This window comes from Heptranchias perlo, chromosome 15 (genome assembly GCF_035084215.1).
Source record: "Heptranchias perlo isolate sHepPer1 chromosome 15, sHepPer1.hap1, whole genome shotgun sequence".
Lineage (NCBI taxonomy): Eukaryota > Metazoa > Chordata > Chondrichthyes > Hexanchiformes > Hexanchidae > Heptranchias > Heptranchias perlo.
This window is the reverse complement of record NC_090339.1, coordinates 39,839,226-39,861,514: the sequence shown is the minus strand read 5'-3', so window position 1 is coordinate 39,861,514 and position 22,289 is coordinate 39,839,226. Positions and strand designations below refer to the sequence as shown.

Here is a 22,289-nt window from a genome sequence, read left to right as displayed (position 1 = left end):
CTCCTCTGTGAAGCACCTTGAAATGTTTTTCTATGTTAAAGGTGCCATATAATGCAAGTTGTTGTTGTAGAAATAGTCCCTTTGAAACACCAGCAAATTAATAAAGCCTCAGAGAAATACCTACCAATGGTCATTTATTTGTCAGTTTTTATGTTGCAAATCTTTTTAAATATTTATTTTAAAAAGTAACTATTGCTATCCTTAGAAATAAATGAAGAACTTGAATGCTATGAAGACTCTGAAGACTTACGAGCAAGAGAAAAATTTATAGAAAAGCATCTTGGTATATTGAACAGTAACAAATTTGACTCAACTCCATATCGAAAGGAAAAATGTGTAGCATCTTATAGAGGTAAGGCATACAGGTAAAATTATTCAAACGCATAATTTCAAACAGATTCGGTAATGCTAATTTAAACAGCAAATTATTTGGCAAACGGCATTGAATAATAAATAGCACTGGTGAAACATTTTTTCTTTGCTTTCTTGTGTGAATTTTGTTCTCATGAAAGTGAAGGATGTTGATCACTGGAGGATGAAACACTTCCCATTTTGGATACTCAGGCCCCGATATTTACAGGGTGGCGTTGGGGGATGCGGGGGCAACTGTCAGGACCTCATTTAAATTTTTATACTCAATTTCCCACAAGGCAGCTGGCCAGATTGAGAGGCTGGCTGGCTGCCATGTGGGAAGCCTGCTGTACAAAACTGCAACCGGGGACCGGAGAGGAAGGTGGGAGAGATAACGGTAGGGGGGGATGAGATCGTAGGGGGAGAGATCGCAGGGTGAAGGTCTGGAGATCGCGGGGAGGGCTGTGCTGATTGCAGGGTGGGGGTCTGGAGATCGCAGGATGGGGATCTGGAGATTGCGGGGTGGGGGTCTGGACATCACAGGGTAGGGGCCTGGAGATCGCTGGGGGGGGGGTGGGTGGGGTTAGGCAGATTGCGGCAGGTTAGCTTTGGGGGCCGGAAAGAAGCACTTCTGCTCCTTCTGGCCCACAACAGTGCTGGAAAAGCACTTACCTGCTGGATCCGGCAGTTCTCTCCTCCCTTTCCTGGCCAGCAATCATTAAATCCAAATGGCTGCTAAAATCTCATTAATATATTCTAATTACTGACCTGCCTGTCAAGAGCAGGTTACTCGCCCGCCTCCCAACCCGCCCCGGTTAAACCGGAAGCAAGCGCGCTGAGGTCACGTGGGGATCAGGTTGGGGTCGGGTTTCCCATTTTAAAGAACTTAACCCGCCCCTCTCCCATCAGTCCTGGGGGGGGTTAAAATTCCCCCTCAATGTCTGTGTCAAGTTCGCTCAAATCAGGCATATCTAGTTAGCTACAGAGTAAAGTTTCCAATACTCTGCCCCAAACATGTACCTCAGTCCTACCTTCAGAAGAGTTGCTTCTACTGCCCCAGTGTGACTTTTCCCCATTGCTCACCCCAGCCATCCTGTTGCCTCTCTTCGATTACCAGTTAGTGCTGAATTAGGGGTAATTCATTCCTGTGTGCTCATACTCACTGGGAACTGGATTTCGTCTACTCCAAACTCATTTCACAGCCAGCAGACAGAATTATCCCATCCCAATCTAGACTGGATGGTCCCAGAGATTGGACCAATGTCTAAGCCACTGCAGCAACCTATTCCCCAAAACACTACCAACTATAATGTTTAGCATACTAGGCACCATTGGTGAAATTGTCCTTCAAATTTACTTTAATAAAATATTGGCTCCTTTTAAAGTTTCTTGGGGACTTTCTTTGCAGCATCATAAGGTTTTGTGCTTTTGTTCCTAAATATAAATAAATGTGAGGAGACTGTCTAAAAAACATAAAGCCTCAAAACAACAAATGAAAACAGTGAAAGTATAAATGGTGTGAAGTCAAATACCTAGACCATGTTACACTGAAGATTATGGCAAACCCAGAGCAAAATTAGTTCTTTATTTGCTGTTCCTTTCAGCAGAATAGGCTGAACACCACGTGAGCCTTGTTTGATATCCATCAATTTTAAGGCATTTACTCAAACTCTTTTCAGGTTTCCCACTCCCAGATGTCATTTGCCATTCCCCAGCCTAAAGGCAGAGCTGTCATCTTTGTGGAACTGTTCGGAGTGCATTAACTGCTGAGGAGCTTCATTGTGTTGCATTGAGTCTATAGCATAGTAACAGGCCATTTGGCCCAACTGGTCTATGCTGGTGTTTATGCTTCACACAAGTCTCCTCCCTCCCTACTTCATCCACCCCTATCAACATATCCTTCTATACCTTTCTCCCTCATGTGTTTATCTAGCTTCCCCTTAAATGCATCTATGCTATTTACCTCAACTACTCCTTGTGGTAGCATTTTCCACATTCTTACCACTCTTTGGGTAAAGAAGTTTCTCCTGAATTCCCTATTAGATTTATTAGTGACTATCATATATTGATGGCCTCTAGTTTTGGTCTCCCCCGCAAGTGGAAACATTTTCTCTACGTCTACCCTATCAAACCCTTTCATTATTTTAAAGACCTCTATCAGGTCACCTCTCAGCCTTCTCTTTTCTAGAGAAAAAAGCCCCAGCCTGTTTAGTCTTTCCTCTCAGTTCTGGTATTATCCTTGTGAATCTTTCTTGCACCTTCTCCAATGCCTCTATATCCTTTTTATAATATGGAGACCAGAACTGTGAACAGTACTCCAAGTGTGGGCTAACCAAGGTTCTATACAAGCTAACATAACTTCTCTGCATTTCAACTCTATCCCTCTAGAAATGAATCCTAGTGCTTGGTTTGCCTTTTTTATGGCCTAATTAACCTGCGTCGCTACTTTTGGTGATTTGTGTATCTGTGTCCTGAGATCCCCTTGTTTTTCTGCCCCATTTAGACTCTTATTATCCAAGCAATATGTGGCCTCCTTATTCTTCCTACCAAAATGTACCATCTTATACTTATGTATATTGAAGGAATCTGATAGTTTTCCTAAAAGGGCTGCACACTGCACTTTGATCGCCTAAATTTAATTTCTTCCTGTGTAAAGTGCTGAGATATAAATAACAGTAGCAGACAGAAGAAAAGAAACACTTGTTAAGGGGCTTGTTAACTGATTTTTTTTAATGTCCTCTATAAACTTGCTGAAGTTGGTGCTTTCCTCAGTGTGGAAAGAATTTGAAGAGGGTGATATTCTCATCTACTCAGACCTGCTGGTAGTTTGTGAACATGATGAAGCTGCCAGTCTCAGAGATTTGTATCAGTTTTAGCACAACACTAAGAGGTTAGATGTGCCCCTACTAGTAGCTGTCATATTGCCTCCACAGCAGCTCTACTGCCATGACACAGCTCACCCAGCATAACGGTCCTTGGCAAAGCTCCCAATATCTGACCACATTTCCACAATGTCAGACCACACAAAGCCAGCTGGATCTTAATTGCTTGTATGTGAGAATCATTGTTAAATTTCTGTCATTCATATATTTCTGACACTAATCCCTATAAAAATGTAAACTATTATGAAATTGGGTTTGAATGATTTCTCAGCTATCAATTCATGGGCAAATCAATCACTTCCAATAATCAAGCCTATGTTGTATAGTCTGAGATCAGAGGCTGGGGTGATGTTGCATCGAGGTAGTGGAATTACATTGAGGGGGTGGTCTGACATTGGTTGTGTGGCCTAACATGATGTCAAAGGAAAAGACAATCGGACGGTGTGTCCCGCTGAAGTTGAATTTCACCTCCCCCCCCCAGGTGTTGTGGACCTTTTTTTTAATTCATTCATGGGATGTGGACGTCGCTGGCAAGACCAGCATTTATTACCCATGAGAAGGTGGTGGTGAGCCGCCTTCTTGAACTGCTACAGTCTGTGTGGTGAAGGTTCTCCCACAGTGCTGTTAGGTAGGGAGTTCCAGGATTTTGACCCAGTGACGATGAAAGAACGGCGATATATTTCCAAGTCCGGATGGTGTGTGACTTGGAGGGGAACGTGCAGATGGTGGTGTTCCCATGTGCTTGCTGCCCTTGTCCTTCTAGGTGGTAGAGGTCGTGGGTTTGGGAAGTGCTGTCGAAGAAGCCTTGGTGAGTTGCTGCAGTGCATCTTGTAAATGGTGCACACTGTAGCCACTGTGCATCGGTGGTGGAGGGAGTGAATGTTTAAGGTGGTGGATGGGGTGCCAATCATGCGGGCTGCTTTGCCCTGGACGGTGTCAAGTTTCTTGAGTGTGGTTGGAGCTGCACTTATCCAGGCAAATGGAGAGTATTCCATCACACTCCTGACTTGTGCCTTGTAGATAGTGGAAAGGATTGGGGAGTCAGGAGGTGAGATACTCGCCGCAGAATACCCAGCCTCTGACCTGCTCTTGTAGCCACAGTATTTATGTGTCTGGTCCAGTTTAGTTTCTGGTCAATGGTGACCCCCAGGATGTTGATGATGGGGGATTCGGCAATGGTATTGCCGTTGAATATCAAGGGGAGGTGGTTAGACTCTCTCTTGTTGGAGATGGTCATTGCCTGGCACTTATCTGGCACGAATGTTACTTGCCACTTATAAGCCCAAGCCTAGATGTTGTCCAGGTTTTGCTGCATGCGGGCAAGGACTGCTTCATTATCTGAGGGGTTGGGAATGGAACTGAACACAGTGCAATCATCAGCAAACAACCCCACTTCTGACCTTATGTTGGAGGGAAGGTCATTGATGAAGCAGCTGAAGATGGTTGGGCCTAGGACACTGCTCTGAGGAACTCCTGCAGCAATGCCCAGGGGCTGAGATGATTGGCCTCCAACAACCACTACCATCTTCCTTTGTGCTAGGTATGACTCCAGCCACTGGAGGGTTTTCCCCCTGATTCCCATTGACTTCAATTTTACTAGAGCTCCTTGATGCCACACTAGGTCAAATGCTGCCTTGAGGGTGTCAAGGGCAGTCTCTCTCACCTCACCTCTGGAATTCAGCTCTTTTGTCCATGTTTGGACCAAGACTGTAATGAGGTCTGGTGCCGGGTGGTCCTGGTAAAGCCCAAACTGAGCATCAGTGAGCAGGTTATTGGTGAGTAAGTGCCACTTAATAGCACTGTCGACGACACCGTCCATTACTTTGCTGATGATTGAGAGTAGACTGATGGGGTGGTCACTGGCCGGATTGGATTTATCCTGTTTTTTGTGGACAGGAAATACCTGGAAAATTTTCCACTTTGTCGGGTAGATGCCAGTCTTGTAGTTGTACTGGAACAGCTTAGCTAGAGATGCGGCTGGTTCTGGAGCACAAGTCTTCAGCACTACAACCGGGATGTTGTCGGGGTCCATAGCCTTTGCTGTATTCAGTGCATTCAGCCATTTTTTGATATCACGTGGAGTGAATCGAATTGGCTGAAGACTGGCTTCTGTGATGGTTGAGGGTCTCGGGAGGAGGCCGAGATGGATCATCCACTCAGCACTTCTGTCTGATATCAGGTATGTGGCCTGACTGCAGGTGTTGTGGGTCTGACTTCAAGGGCAGTTGTCCAACATCAGGGAGTAGAAATTCGCCTCGGGCAACATCGCTACGTCCGCCTGTTATATGCCCCACCTGATATTCAGTCCATTCATGTCATTTTGCTCTACAAGTTTCGACCCCTGGTGTATAGTCTGATATCAGGTGTGTGGTTTGTTATCAGTAGGCTGGTCTGACATTGGGAGGAGTGATCTGATATCGGGTGTGTAGTTTAACATTGGGAGGTTGATCTGATGTCGAAACTGTGTGGCCTGGCATGGGGAGAATCTAACATCCGTGGGTGGTTTGACATTGGTGGTGGGGTGGGGACAGTAGCTGGCATTCATTTGGCATTGTATATGTGGTCTGACATCAGACCTGTAAGGCTGTGATCAGGGGTGTGTGGGATCAGGTTGGGGCTGAATGGGCTGACATTAGGGGTTTTGCTGAGGGCTGTCATTACATAGAATTACATGGAATGTACAGCACAGAAACAGGTCATTAGGCCCAACAGGTCCATGCTGTTGTTTATGCTCCACATAAGCCTCTTCCCTCCCGACTTCATCGAACCCTATCAGCATACCCTTCTATTCCTTTCTCCCTTATGTGTTTATCTAGCTTCCCCTTAAATGCATCTCTGTTAGTCACCTCAACCATTCCTTGCGGTAGTGAGTTCCACATTCTAACCGCTGTCTGGGGCAAAAAGTTTCTCCTGAATGCCCTTTTGGATTTATTAGTGACTATCTTATATTTATGGCCTCTAGTTCTGGTCTCCCCCACAAGTGGAAACATCTTCTCTACGTCTACCCTGTCAAACTCTTTCATAATCTTGAAGACCTCTATCAGGTCACCCCTCAGTCTACTCAATCTTTCCTGATACGTATAACCTCTCAGTTGTAGTATCACCCCAGTAAATCTTTTTTGCACCTTCTCCAGTACCTCAATATCCTTTTTATAATATGAACCCCAGTGCTTGGTTTGCTTCTTTTTTTAATGGTTGGATGAGTTGTATAGTGGTACCCGGGTTAGTAGGCAAAACAGTGTCAGAAACAATTTAATACTGATAAATGTAAATTTTTGCATATATGAAGAACAATGGGGTATATACTTTGAATTATGTTAAAAAAGCTAAGGATAAAGCTGAAAGAGTTCTCACAGTATTAACAGTCAGCATTCATATGTCCAACATTGCCAAGTAGCAATCAATAAGATAAATAGAATACTGAATTATATCGTCAAATCAATAAAGTACAAGTTAAAACTGTCCAATGCTCTGGCCAGACCACATCTTGAGTACAGTGTCCAGTTCTAGTCATCAAGACACATGGGAAACATTTAAGCTCTGGAGACTGTGCAGAGGAGCCACAAAGCTGATCCTTAGTATCAGAAGACTAAGTTATGAGGAAAAACTGGAGAAACTTTGGCTCTGCAGCCTTTAAAACAGATAGTGGAGAGGAGCTCCAAAATCAAATTAAATTGTGAAGATAACACAAAAGGGCACAGGTTTAATCTTGCTTAAAGCAAATTTAGGACTGATGTCAGAAAGCTCTTCTTCACACAAAGTGTAATGAACAAGTAGAATGGACGTATGGGTGGGGTAATGGAGACAAAAACCCTGGAGTAATTTAATAAAGAGTGAGACGCTATGATAGGAGGCATGAGGTTCTTTGAGCTAAGATGGACGAAATGGTTTTCTTTATCTGTATCTATCTTCTGATCCACTTGAAGCAAAATATACAAATCCTGAAGAATAAACCACTCTGAGACATTCTTCTACATGGAGGAGTGCTTTATAAATGCAAGTTGTTGTAAAATTTCCAAAGGGTTGTGTGTTTTCATAACACCTCTGAATAAACTGTTGGAATTATGAATGTTTATATCTCTCATTTAGCTAAGTAGCTTGTTAGCTGGTTGAAAAGTTTGACGTTGACTATCAGTAAAGGTACTGGTGGCCAGGTTCTACATAAGAACATAAGAAATAGGAGCAGGAGTAGGCCATACGGCCCCTTGAGCCTGCTGTACCATTCAATAAGATCATGGTTGATCTTCTACCACAACTCCACTTTCCCGCCCGATCCCCATATCCCTTGATTCCGTTAGTACCCATCTCAGTCTTGAATATACTCAACAACTGAGCATCCACAGCTCTCCAGGGTAGAGAATTCCAAAGATTCACAACCCTCTGAGTGAAGTAATCCATCCCCATCTCAGTCCTAAATGTCCGACCCCTTATCCTGAGATTATGTCCCCTAGTTCCAGACACTCCAGCCAAGGGAAACAGCCTCTCAGCACCTACCCTGTCAAGCCCTCTCAGAATCTTATATGTTTCAATGAGATCACCTCTCATTCTTCTAAACTCCAGAGTATAGGCCCATTCTACTCAATCTCTCCTCGTAGGACAACCCTCTCATCCCAGGAATCAATCCAGTGAACCTTCGTTGCACCGCCTCTAAGGCAAGTAAATCCTTCCTTAGCTAAGGAGAACAAAACTGTACACACTACTCCAGGTGCAGTACAATTGCAGCAAGACTTCCTTACTCTTGTACTCCAACCCCCTTGCAATAAAGACCAACATACCATTTGCCTTCCAAGTGAATAACCTTACATTTCCCCACATCATACTCCAACTGCCACCTTCTTGCCCATTCACTTAACCTGTCTATATCCTTTTGCAGACTCTTTGTGTCCTCACAGCTTACTTTCCCATCTAGCTTTGTATCGTCAGCAAACTTGGATACATTACATTAGGTCCCTTCACCTAAGTAATTAATATAGATTGTAAATAGCTGAGGCCCAAGCACTGATCCTTGCAGCACCCCACTAGTTACAACCTGCCAACCTGAGAATGACCTGTTTATCCCTACTCTCTGTTTTCTGTACGTTAACCAATCCTCTATCCATTCTAATATATTACCCCCAATCCCATTAGCCCTTATCTAGTGTAACAACCTTTTGTGTGGCACCTTATCAAATGCCTTTTGAAAATCCAAATGTACTCCATCCACTGATTCCCCTTTATTTACCCTGCTAGTTACATCCTCGAAAAGCTCTAGTAGATTTGTCAAACACAATCTCCCTTTCATAAAACCATGTTGACTCTGCCTAATCATATTATGATTTTCTAAGTGCCCCATTACTACATCCTTAATAATAGATTCCAGCATTTTCCCGACTACTGATGTCAGGCTAACTGGCCTGTAGTTCTCTGTTTTATCTCTCCCTCCTTTCTTGAATCACAAAAGTTGTTTCGTAAGGCCCTTGTTGCCGCGAGGTGTCTGATGGTCACTGGGACTGTTGCTGTGGTTTCTTCTTGTGTGTCACATTTACCTGACGAAGGAGGAAGCCTCCGAAAGCTTGTAGATTTCAAATAAAAATTGTTGGACTATAACTTGGTGTTGTAAAATTGTTTACAATTGTCAACCCCAGTCCATCACCGGCACCTCCACATCCTTTCTTGAATAGCGGGGTTACATTTGCTACCTTCAAATCCACTGGGCCCGTTCTAGAATCTAGAGAATTTTGGAAGATCACAACCAATGCATCCACTATCTCTGCAGCCACCTCTTTTAGAACCCTAGGATGTAGCCCATCAGGTCCAGGGGATTTGTTGGCTTTTAGTCCCATTAATTTCTCCGGTACTTTTTCTTTACTAATAGTAATTACTTTAAGTTCCTCACTCTCATTAGATCCTTGGTTCCCCATTATTTCTGGTAGATTTTTTGTGTCTTCTACTGTGAAGACATATAAAATATTTGTTTAACAACTTTGCCATTTCCTTAGTCCCCATTATAATTTCTCCTGTCTCAGCCTCTAAAGGACCCACATTTACTTTTGCTGCTCTCTTCCTTTTTACATACGTGTAGAAGCTCTTACAATCTGTTTTTATATTTCTTGCTAGTTTACTCTCATTCTATTTTTTCCCTCTTTATCAATTTTTTGGTCATCCTTTGCTGTTTTCTGAAACTGTCCCAATGCTCAGGCTTATTGTTCTTCTTGGCAACATTATAAGCCTCCTCTTTTAATCTAATACTATCTTTAACTTCTTTAGTTAGCCACAGATGGATCACTTTTCCCATGGGGCTTTTATTCCTCAATGGAATGTATATTCATTGAGAATTATGAAGTATTTCTTTAAAGGTTTGCCATTGCTTTTCTACCGTCATATCTTCTAATCTAATTTCCCAATAAACTTTAGCCAACTCACCCCTCATACCTATGTAATTGGCTTTGTTTAAGTTTAAGACTCTATTTGGGTGACTTTATGGAATTCGTGAGGCACAATTCCAACTGGAAGAAACCCAGATGCAGTTTGATTGATAGGTGATAGTCACCGCGCAAATAGGTGAAATTTAATAATAATTTCTAAAGGAGGCCCATATGGAGCTGTATTTAATTTTTGGCATGTGAGATGAATTAAAATTGATTACATCATTAAACCAAAATGAGTGAGACTCACTTCTAATGAATAAGAGTTGACAAGCCTTGCGTAAGGACCAGCAGGAAACTTGTTCGTGAGCCGCTGGGAAGTTGGTGAGTGTAGTTGGATCTTCTCTGTAGATCTCTCCTTCTGTTCCTGTGAAGAAGCATTTAATCATCACTCACTTTTCTCCACCTTGGCCAGGACTGGGAGCTCAATACATGGGGAATTGTGCCTGTAAAAATCCTTTGTACCAATGGATTGTGGATGAGTGAGATTTTGGGTAGAATGTATTATAAATCACCTCTCCATACCATGGATAAATTCATTTTGTGACAAAAACGTGTTTGTGCAGGGGATATAGTTGCTATTTATTGCAGGGTTCAGCCCATGGAAATGCAAATCAACTTTCATGTCAAGAATAAAACACTGGCATTTTTCTGTCCAATTTTGTCCCCCCCTCTCATCAAAGCGTTGATTCTTGTTGGGACAATTTCTCCATTACTGTGCCCATTTCTTATATGTGTTAGCAGGCAATTCAAATATGAAGGGTATTACATGTGAGCCTATTCCAGTCCTCAATCAATATCTGCACATACACTTTCCAGCAGGTGTCACTGCAGACAGGGGTGCGATTCCTAGCTGATTTTTCTCCTTGTAGCCTTGGGCTCCAATTACTGCCCTGCCCGTGATCAGAGAAATCAGCACAGACCAGGAACTAGTCTTGGGACCTTCAAGTCTGTATGACTTAATATTACATCTTAGTGTCTGCACCCACTGGGGTGAAGCTTTGCAGGCTATAACATAATCAGAAAAGATAGGGAAGGAAGAAGTGGGGTGGAGTGTCTGTACTAATTAGAGATAACACAATGGCAGTAGAAAAAAGGGACATATCCAACAGAAGGATAGAAACAGAATCCATATGGATTGAAATAAAAGATAAGAGATCAATCATGCTAATAGGGGTATACTACAGACCACTTAATAGTGGAAAGGAGATGGAGGAAGAAACATGTAAGCAAATATGTGAAATGAGCAAAGGACATAGAATAATAATCATAGGAGATTTTAACTATTCCCAAATAAACTGGCAAGAAGAGGTAGGTAAAAGGGTACACGGAATAGAATTTTTACAGTGTCTGCAGGACTCCTTTCTTACCCAGTATGTAAAAAGCCCAACAAGAGAGGAAGCACTGCTGGATCTAATAATGGGAAATGAATCAGAACAGATAACAGAAGTTAGCGTAGAGGAACACCTAGGCAATAGCGATCACAACATAATAAGGTTTAAGATAAAGATTGAGAAGGATGTAAGACAAAGAACAAAGTAATAAATTGGAAAAAAGCTGATTTTCAGAGGATGAGAATGGAACTAGGGAAAATAAACTGGAAAAATTTACTGACAAATAAAGAAAGAGAACAGCAGTGGGAAAGATTTCAAACAGTGATCAATGGAGTCCAGGAGAAATATATCCCACTAAAAAGCAAGAACAGACTAGCCAATAATGACACACCATGGATGAATAAAGAAATAAAGGCAAAATTGAAACCAAAGAAAAAGGCATACACTAGGTGCATAGACATCAAAGGAGAGGTTGACAAAAGGGAATATGAAAAGGATAGGAAGGAAGTTAAAAAAAACAATTAGGAAGGCAAAAAGAAACTATGAAATTAAATTATCAAGGAATATAAAAAGAAATAGTAAAGTATTCTACAGACACATAAATAATAAAAGGAAAATCAGGATAAGGATAGGGCTACTAAGGAATATACATGATAAATTCACAGGTAATGACAGCAAAATGGCAGAAATATTAAATAATTATTTTGCTTCAGTGTTTACCAGGGAGACTAACATGGTGGGCCTCACATTAGAAGAAGAGATCACAAAAGGTATAAAGACATTTAAGATAGAAAGAGGGGAGATAATTGATAAACTAATCAAACTTAAGAGAGGATAAAACCCCTGGACTGCATCCGTGCACATTAAAACAAGTTCGGGAAGAGATAGCAGATGCACTATTACATACATCAAAGGTAGATTAGGAAATTAAATTAAAGGGTCTGACAGTTGAAAAGCAATGGCAAACATTTAAAGAAATATTTCAATATTCTCAACAAATATACATTCCATTGAGAAATAAAAACTCCACGGGAAAAGTGATCCACCTGTAGCTAACTAAAGAAGTTAAGGAGAGTATTAGATTGAAAGAAGAGGCCTATAATGTTGCCAAGAAGAGTAATAAGCCTGGGGATTGGGAGAGTTTTAGAAACCAACAAAGGACAACCAAAAAATTGATTAAAAGGGAGAAAATAGAATATGAAAGTAAACTAGCAAGAAATATAAAAATGGATTGTAAGAGTTTCAACAAGTATGTAAAAAGGAAGAGAGTAGCAAAAGTAAACGTTGGTCCTTAGAGGCTGAGACAGGAGAAATTATAATGGGGAATAAGGAAATGACAGATGCGTTAAACAAATATTTTGTATCTGTCTTCACAGTAGAAGGCACAAAAAGCGTGCCAAAAGTAGTGGGGAACCAAGGGGTAAATGAGAGTGAGGAACTTAAAACAATTAATATAACTGGAGAAAAAGTACTGGACAAACTAAAGGGACTAAAAGCCAACAAATCCCCTGGACCCTGATGGCCTACATCCTAGGGTTCTAAAAGAAGTGGCTGCAGAGATAGTGGATGCATTGTTTTATGATTTTCCAAAATTCTCTAGATTCTGGAACGGTCCCAGTGGACTGGAAGGAAGCAAATGTGACCCCGTTATTCAAGAAGGGAGGGAGAGAGAAAACAGAGAACTACAGGCCAGTTAACCTGACATCGGTTGTCGGGAAAATGCTGGAATCCATTATTAAGGAAGTCATAACAGGGCACTAAGAAAATTAGGCAGAGTCAACATGGTTTTATGAGAGGGAAATCGTGTTTGACAAATTTATTAGAGTTTTTTTGAGGATGTAACTAACAGGGTAGATAAAGGGGAAACAGCAGATGTAATATATTTGGCATTCGATAAGGTGCCACATAAAAGGTTGTTACACAAGGTAAGGACTCATGGGTTGGAGGTAATATATTAGCATGGATAGAGGCTTGGTTAAAGGACAGAAAACAGAGAGAGGAATAAGCAGGTCATTCTCAGGTTGGCAGGCTGTAACTAGTGAGGTGCCGCAGGGATCAGTGCCTTCCCCCTTGGTTGCTCTATGCTGTAATTTTTCCTATTTCATGCAGCATCAGTCAGTGGAAGACTGCCCCTTTAAATAGGGCTCCTCCAGCTGACAGCCTATGCTGCGTATGCGCAGTCCGCCCACTGCGCAGATTTCCAGCGGGAAACCTGGAAGCACAGGTAAGTGGCTCCAATTAGCCTGCAATTCCCTGCGGAGCACCCCGATTTCACTGGGCGCGGGCCCAAAGAGTCTGCAAAGGGATATAGACAGATTAAGTGAGTGAGCAAGAAGGTGGCAGATGAAGTATAATGTGGGGAAATTTGAGGTTATTCACTTTGGTACGAAGAATAGAAAAACAGAATATTTTTTAAATAGTGAGAAACTATTAAATGTTGGTGTTCAGAGAGACTTGGGTGTCCTCATACAAGAAACACAAAAAGTTAGTATGCAGGTACAGCAAGTGGCATGTTGGCCTTTATTGCAAAGGGGTTGGAGTACAAGAATAAGGAAGTCTTACTACAGTTGTACAAGGCTTTAGTGAGACCTCACCTGAGTACTGCGTACAGTTTTGGTCTCCTTAACTAAGGAAGGATATAGTTGCCTTACAGGCGGTGTAACGAAGGTTCACTAGATTAATTCCTTGGATGAGAGGGTTGTCCTATGAAGAGAGGTTGAGTAGAATGGGCCTATACTCTCTGGAGTTTAGAAAAATGAGAGGTGATTTTATTGAAACATATAGGATTATGTGGGGGCTTTCCAGGGTAGATGCTGAGAGATTGTTTCCCCTGGCTAGAGAGTCTAGAACTAGGGGGCAGAGTTGCAGGATAAGGGGTCTGTCATTCAAGACTGAGATGAAGAGGAATTTCTTCATGCAGGGGGTTGTGAATCTTTGGAATTCTCTAACCTAGAGGGCTGTGGATGCTGAATCATTGGATATATTCAAGGCTGAGATGGATAGATTTTTGGACTGTAGGGGAATGAAGGGATATGGGGATCGGACAGAAAAGTGGAGTTGAGGTTGAAGATCAGCCATGATCAGATTGAGTGGCAGAGCAGGCTCAAGGGGCCATATGGCCTACTCCTGCTCCTATTTCTTATGTTCTTATGTTCCTATATATATAAAAATTAATTCGAAAAAAGAATATTGCCAGAGGATTGGCAGACAGCTAATGTGATTCCTATATTTAAAAGGGGAGATGGAACCATTCCAGGGAATTTTAGACCAATTAGCTTAATGTCGGTGGTACGAAAGATAATGGAATCCTTACTCAAAGATGTAATAGAAAAAGACGTAGAAACCAAAAATATAATAAAGAATAGTCAGCACGGATTTCAAAAGGGAAGGTCATGCTTGACCAATCTTATTGAGTTCTTTGAAGAAGAAAGCGTAGACAAGGGTAATGCAGTGGATGTAATCTATTTGGATTTTCAAAAGGCCTTCGCAGAGTAGACTCGTGACTAAGGTCAGAGCATGTGGAGTCAAGGGACAAGTAACAGAATAGATAGCAAACTGGCTACAAAACAGAGAATAGAGAGTAGGGCTAAAAGGTAGTTACTCAGACTGGCAAAAGGTGAGAAGTGGTGTTACACAAAGATACATGCTGGGACCACTGTTGTTCACTACATAGACGATTTGGACTCGGGAATCGGAAGTACAATTTCAAAATTTGCAGATGACACCAAACTGAGGGGTATAACTAATACCGAGGAGGACTGCAACGAAATACAGGAAGACATAAACTTGCAGAATGGGCGTGGAATTGGAAAATGAATTTCAATATAGGCAAGTGTGAGCTATTACATTTTGGTAGGAAGAATAAAAAGGCCGCTTAGTGCTTGGATAATAAGAGTCTAAATGGGGGTAGAAGAGCAAAGGGATCTGGGGGTACAGATACACAAATCACTAAAAGTAGCAACACAGGCCATAAAAAAAGAGGGATAGAATTGAAATGCAGAGAAGTTATGTTAAACTTGTATCGAACCTTGGCTAGACCATACTTGGAGTACTGTGTACAGTTCTGGTCTCCATATTATAAAAAGGATACAGAGGCACTGGAGAAGGTGCAAAAAAGATTTACTAGAATGATACCAGAACTAGAAGTTTTACCTATCAGGAAAGATTGGGCCGGCTGGGGCTTTTTTCTCTAGTAAAGAGAAGACTGAGGGATGACGTGATAGAAGTTTTTAAGATTCTGGAAGGGTTTGATAGGGTAGACGTAGAGAAGATATTTCCACCTGCAGGGGAGACCAGAACTAGGGGCCATAAATGTAAGATAGACACTAGTAAATCCAATATGGAATTCAGGAGAACCTTCTTTATGCAGAGAGTGGTTAGAATGTGGAACTCGCTACCACAAGGAGTAGTTGAGGCGACTAGCATAGATGTATTTAAGGGGAAGCTAGATAAACACATGAGGGAAAAAGGAATAGAAGGGTATGCTGATAGGGTTAGATGAAGTAGGGAGGGAGGAGGCTGGTGTGGAGCATAAACACCAGCATAGACCTCTTTCTGTAAGGTACATTCTATGTAATTCATTTTAATTCTATGTAGGAGTACAGATTGATGAAAGTACCCATACTAGGCCATTAAGGAATATGGCTATTAAGGGGCATTGGTGTAAATTTTTCAAATGAAAAACTAAATACAAATACATTAGAAAGAAACTTTATAAAGGAAACCCTGGAGTATTGTTTAAAAAAGGAAAAGTTTTTTTTCCATGCATGGACTATTTCTATTATTCACAAGGTCATTAAAAAGAATTTAAAATTGCACTCCATCATGTAACTTTTAATGCAGTAAAAGAAAAATCTGGAAGTGTGACTGAGCATGAAATTCAGATCGAGATAATTATCTGTTCGTTTATCTCATTGATGTTTGTAGAACCTTGTGTGCGCAAATTGGCTGCTGTGTTTCCCTACATTATTATAGTAACAACACTTCAAAAGTAGTTCATTTGCTGTGAAGCGCTTTGGGATATCCTGAGATTGTGAAAGGCGCTATATAAATGCAGGTTCTGTATTTAGTTTAAGGTAACTTTCAACAATTCATTCACTGACTTGACAGGGATGAGGTTTCACTATGGATTTTGAAAAGTAGAACATATGTACATATGACAATGATGGATAGGAAAAGACCTACTGGCCCATCTACTTGCATTTATGAAGCACCTTATTATATCTCCAAAGTGCTTCGCATACAATGAATTATTTTGTAGTGCCATAATTACATTTATATAGCCAAAGGCAGCAGCTCTTTTACACAAAGTGTGCTGGAAAATGGATGTGTGACTGTTGAATGAGAACAGTGGCAGTAAAGGGAAAAGCTTTTTCAGCTACGCTAAGAGTCAGAGGTCCATCAAAAATTGTATTGGGCCGTTGAAAGATGCTCAAGGACAGGTTAAAAAGGTCTCCCAGTGTATGGGAGAGAGACTAAACGAATACATTACTTCTGTCTTTACTCTTGAAGATAATGTTCAACTGACAGCATTAAGTCGTGCTGCCAACAGTAAAATTGTTAATATTAAAATAGATGAGGATATCGTCTTAGATGGAATAAGGAACCTTAATATAGCTGCCAACCCAGATGATATCCACCCAAGAGTCCTTAAAAAAATGGGACAGATGCCATGTGAGCTCCTTGCCCGTATCTTTAATAGTTCGCTGAAGTCTGGGAATGTTCCCTCACACTGGAAGGATGCCAACATAGTTTCAATATTTAAAAAGGGTGATAAGGCAGAACTGGTAACTATAGACCCATTAGCTTGACTTCAGTAATAGGTAAAAAGTTCAAAGGTATCATTAGGGATGCCCTATATGACTACTTAGAAAGAGAAGGCATTATCAAGGACACTCCACACGGCTTCCGGAAAAGAAAGTCATGTCTTACCAATTTGATTGTATTTTTTGGAGAAGTTACCAGATACTGGATGCGGGTAACCCAGTAGACGTTGTCTACCAGGACTTTCAGAAAGCTTTTGATAAGGTACCTCACAAGAGGCTTCTCTACAAGATACAATCTTGTGGAATTCGTAGTAATCTGCTGTGGTGGATTGAGAATTGGCTGAATGCCCGTAGACAGAAAGTTGTTGTTAATGGATTTGGATCTGCTTGGAGAGCGGTTATCAGTGGTGTCCCACAGGGATCGGTGTTAGGACATTTGCTATTTACTATTTTCATTAATGACGTAGATGTATGTGTTGGGGGAATGATCCGGACAACAAAAGGATATGTGCAAATGTTAGGACTGTAGAGGATGCTCGACTACTCCAAGCAGATCACAATATGTTGGGGAAATGGGCCCATGTTTGGCAAATGATATTTAACTTAGAAACATGTGGTGTCATGCACATGGGAAGGTCTGGGGATAAATATACATACACCCTAAGGGGAACAGAATTGAAGCCAGTGGCAAAAGAGAGAGAACTGGGAGCTATAGTGCATCACTCTCTAAAGGTTCATGACCAATGACATGAGGCTATAGCTAAAGCCAACTAAGCCATTGGTAGAACCATGAGCCAGTTTTAATGAAGGATGTTACATTGCACATGAGCAGAGAGCAACAGGATAATTTATGAGTGATGGAGCTATTCCCTCCTCACCACAAATTTGTTTTCCAAGCGCTTTTAAGTTGTAATTTTCCTTCTTCTCTTGGAATTTATCTTGAACTTCTTTTTCATTAGAGGCCGTTCAGCCACTCCAAGTAGAATCAGTAGCTCTGCAAATGTATTGCAGTAAGAAGATTGATCAGATTCAGCAGCAGCTTCAAGTGAAACAGTCAGAGCCCAATGAACATAGAAGGCGACACCTGAACAAGCCACTGGGAACAGAGACTGCTCAAAGTTGTGTTGTACCCCAACATCTGCTAAATCGGGTACGGCTCAAATGCATCACAGAGACAGTTAAACAGGTACTGCAGATTTCACTTGGAGCACGATTTCATTGAATTCGCTGTTTGTTCATGAGTTGGTTGCTGTAGAATAAAATTATATGACGTCCTGTTAGAATCAGGACTAAGGTATATGAGCAGCAATTAAATAAGTTATTTTAATTACCATTTTCTCCCCTCCTCCTCTCCTGAAGGCACTGGCTATTGCTGGTGCACAGTTCCAGATTCGTCAGGCATTCTCCATAACTTGCACAAGTGCCCTTCGTCATGTTTTAGCCAGTCTCAGCCATGGCAGCAGTATGGGTGCTCCAGTTGGCCTCAGCACCCTCAGGAGGGGTTGGGGGAAAAATAATCAGTGCTGTTACTCCAATGACCCTGCTGGAAAGTGGGTCGTGCAGCTGAGCCAAGCTCTGACCTCACTTGAGCCCTGATTTTAACTCGGGGCAGGACTCGTGAGTGCAAGAGCTGAATCAGGTGGCGATCCGTCTGGTCTCCCGACGGGTAGACCCGGGAGATTTTAACTCCCAGCCCAGTATGCTTCGATACTGACTCCCGCCCAAAGCTGGCAGAAATGATGTCACTGCCACCACATGGGAGTCGAAATTCGGGAGAGCGGGGGGGAAGTTAAGCTGCTGCACAGGACCCATGGAAATGTTCCTCGGCAAGGTAAGCCTGAACTGATGGGGTGGGGGGGGGAGGGGGGAGGCTGGTTTGGGAACGTCCATGACTGGGTAGGGGAAAAACCCAGGCAAGGGAGGCCCAAGATATCCTTGTTGGGCCAGGAGGAGCACTCTTACCTGAGTCTCCAGCTGCTGCCAGATTTTGCTGGTGGGTTTGAGACTGTGCGGCCCTTGGTGGGGCCCACTGTTAAAATGGTTTGCATGTTCCAATGATGTCATTGAGTCACGACTTTGTCATTTACATTAGGCCCCCGTTCCTCTGGGGCAGGCGGCCCCCTCGTGCCTGTATTCAGGCAAGTTAAGATGTGGGGGTGGGAATGTGGCGCGAATCCCACACCATCATAACCCCCCACCCACACTGTTACCTCTGGGAGGGGGGGGTTAAAATCAGGCCTCTGATTTCATCTATGCCCACTTTCCAGCAGCAATTATTGGCTAGTGATCAAGACAAGGAACTCTGGATGATTCTCTTACCCGCAACATCAACTTGCATTTATATAGTGCCTTTAAAGTAGTAAAACTTCCTAAGGACACTGAGGTCAATTGAGATCAGCTAAATCAACAAAGACTGGGAATCAAACCTGCGATCTTCTGGGTATATGAAGTTTTATTAGAATTAAGAATAAGATTGCAAGCAACAGCTAAATAAGTTTTTTTTGCAGCAAAACTTTTAAAGGTTGCCCTTGTGGCAACTGTATTATGCTGATAGACACTTTCCAACTTGACTCTAATTGCTTTTGATTCATGAGTTTCACTATGCATTCCACATAATCAACCTTAATCAAACCTTCTTGTCACTTCATCAGCTGGCAGCCAAGTATCACAAGCACCTCCACGATAAGGAGATCTCGGTGGAGAGTAAAATGAGACGGCTGTTTAGCAATCCCACAATTATAGGCAATTATCTTTGCACTGGTGCTTCACAGTAAATGGAATGTTGGAATTGGAAACTAGGCTGTGCAGCTGTGATGTACCTTTCATGTGGGATTATCTACTGTAAAGTGCAATTAACAATTACTGCAAATCATACCTACATTCCATCCTTGGCACTATTGCAGAACCCTCCTCATGTGGATTGAAACAATTAAATTTGCAATGCAGCAGGGAAGAGCTACCAAAGTGGTGCACTATTTTTAGATACTGCTGTCGTCAACAATGTTCAGAATCTCAAGAAGCAAACCTGAATCAAATTCAGTGAAGCTTTCTTTAATGCATCTTTGATTATTTGAAGTTTGATATGTGCCAGGCAAGAAAACAATTACTGCTTGCAAGTAAGCCGAATAGCAAGTGATATTAGTTTTGTGTTCTTGGGCTTTTACCTCAGATTATTTTCTTGTGTTCAATGATGAATATCACTCCCATAAACGAGCCCTCGCTCCCAATGAATTGGAGCAAGCTGTTACCTGTTCAATATCTAGGTAATTCTAGCAAGCACAGGGGCTGAATAGAAGTCCTTGTCAGTGTATTTGGTTTAGTGGATATATTATGTGTCCCCAAATGTTCCTTGACTTCGGAAAGCAGTAAAATAAACACTCTATCAGATTGTGGCTTAGGCTATAAACTACCATTGGATTTATTAACACTAAATAGATAAGTAAACAGTAGCAAAGACAAACAGTAGACTAACAGTAATATACAGACTTAGCTATTCAACCGTGGAATGTAGAAAACAACAAACAGCCAAGTATCCTTTGCTAAAACTCAGTGTAAAAGCGGACCTGAAGCAAGGTCCCTGACCACAACCTATCATGGGTTTCACTGTTGACCATGGGAATTTCTGCTTATTTCTCTCACTGATGGCTTCAGAAGAACGACTGAAGAAAGGCTGCATGAAATATATGATTTTCATGTCTGTTACACCCATGCCCATGGAAAACTTGACTCTAATTGCTTCTGATTCATGAGTTTCACTTTGCATTCCACATAACTCACGCCCTCGGAAAAAAGGGCAGAGACCCATAACACCAAATTCTATTGAGCAGGGGCAAAATAATCTTGCCTAAAACATTAAAATATTTAAATGACTCAGGAATGACATCTTCTTCTTCTGGCCATTATGTTGGTGCAACATCATGTGAAAATAATGCCCATATATAATGGATGTCCAGGATTACTAGTGGATCAGTTGCAGGCTAAAGTTCATTTAAAGGGCAAGTAAGAACTTTAAATGAACAGTTTGAAAGGTCCATTTCTGCGCTGATTTTCTAAATTTTCTTTTGCTGTCAGCACTTAGGCTTTCATGAGCCTTTGTGATAATTGCTGTGCTGCTTGTTTTCTTCTCATGACTCCCTTAGTGTCACCTTAGCAAAAACCCCACAAACAGCAATGAGATGAATGATCCGGTGGCGAAGAAGCCCCCTTGATTTTGAGGCCCCCGTCTCATTTAAATTTGACCAGGTGAGCTGCAAGATGCCAATCAGGCGTCCGTATGCAGCTTGCCAGATTGAGGCATCAAAATCGAGCCGGGGATCCGCCAGGATGGTAAATTATGGGGAGGGAAGGGGGGAGGGGCGCTCGCGACCACAGAGAGTGGGGTTCCCGGGGCAACAGCGGCCCAAATTAATTCTCTGGGCCCTGGAGGACTTACCTATGGCAGGCCTCTTCGGTTCCATTGCCTGTGGAACTGATTGGAGTCTGCATGGCGCACGATCCGACCAGTTCCAACCTAAAATGGCAATTGGGGTCCTAGGACATCCGTGCTGCCATCCTAAGAGAGGTCAGCATGTGCCTCTCCTATGGCGCCACTGCCACTCTCATGGGGCGCAGCCTCAGCACTCCCATTGCTCTGCACGAGAACAGAGTGCAGGAGTGATGTGACGCTCTTGAAGCACCTATCCACGCTTTCCTTCATGATGTGAAAGCCAGAGGAGAATGCTTGAACCAAGAGCCAAGATGGCAGCAGTCTGAGCTCCCATTGAAGCTGTTAGAGCTACCACCATAGGCTCCATTGCCGTGGGCCCCACTGCAGTGTTTTTAATCAAATGAGGCACGGGTACCAATATGGTTCGTGCCTCTCACCCATGTGATCGGGCACGCGGAGCGATCACTCCGCCATTTCGCGCCAACTTCAAGCGCTAATCAAAATTCTACCCCTAGATGTCGGCAGGTTCTTCAGCCATGAAGGGGATCACCAGCTGAGCTTGAACACATTCTCATCTGACATCCATGTGTGCACTTTCTATCTGGAGTCACTAGATAGCAATCAGGATTCGGAATCCTAATTTGTTTTCCCCCTTTTAGCCCAGAGGCACTGATATTACCTGTTGCAACCCAACTGCTGCCTCCCTTAGATCAGCTAAATCAACACAGACCAGGAGGAGAGATTTTATTTAATACATTTTTGATTATTTGAAGCTGGGTATGTGCCAACCAAGATAAAAAATATTACTTATGAGTGGGAATGATGCTCAGACTGAAAAATAAGTAATGATTTTAAAGTGTAGTGGGGCTTAGTAGTGAAACAATGCCAGTAAAAAGACACTCAAGCAATAAATGAGTTTTATATATGTTAGAGAAACAACTCAATGATCAGTTTAAATCAAAATGTTGGAAAAATAGATTAAGTGAAGCTGGTGTTTAAAAATATTCAAAAATGACAGAAGATTGTTACAGTGTAACCTCCATTATCTGTATTCCAACTATCCACTATAATTTTCATGGGATAAAACCTGACACAAGACGATAGATCCATAGAAGTTTACAGCACAG

General features: G+C 42.1%; 1 protein-coding gene across 1 annotated transcript in view; it reads left to right on the top strand.

Annotated features, from left to right (window-relative positions):
• Positions 1-22,289, top strand: part of LOC137332732 (uncharacterized protein C8orf48 homolog) — a 48,210-nt gene that overhangs the window by 11,764 nt on the left and 14,157 nt on the right. Inside the window, exons 3-4 of the mRNA XM_067996673.1 lie at positions 206-352; positions 17,696-17,922. Coding sequence (XP_067852774.1) covers positions 206-352; positions 17,696-17,922 — 374 coding nt within the window. The remainder of the gene's footprint in view (positions 1-205; positions 353-17,695; positions 17,923-22,289) is intronic.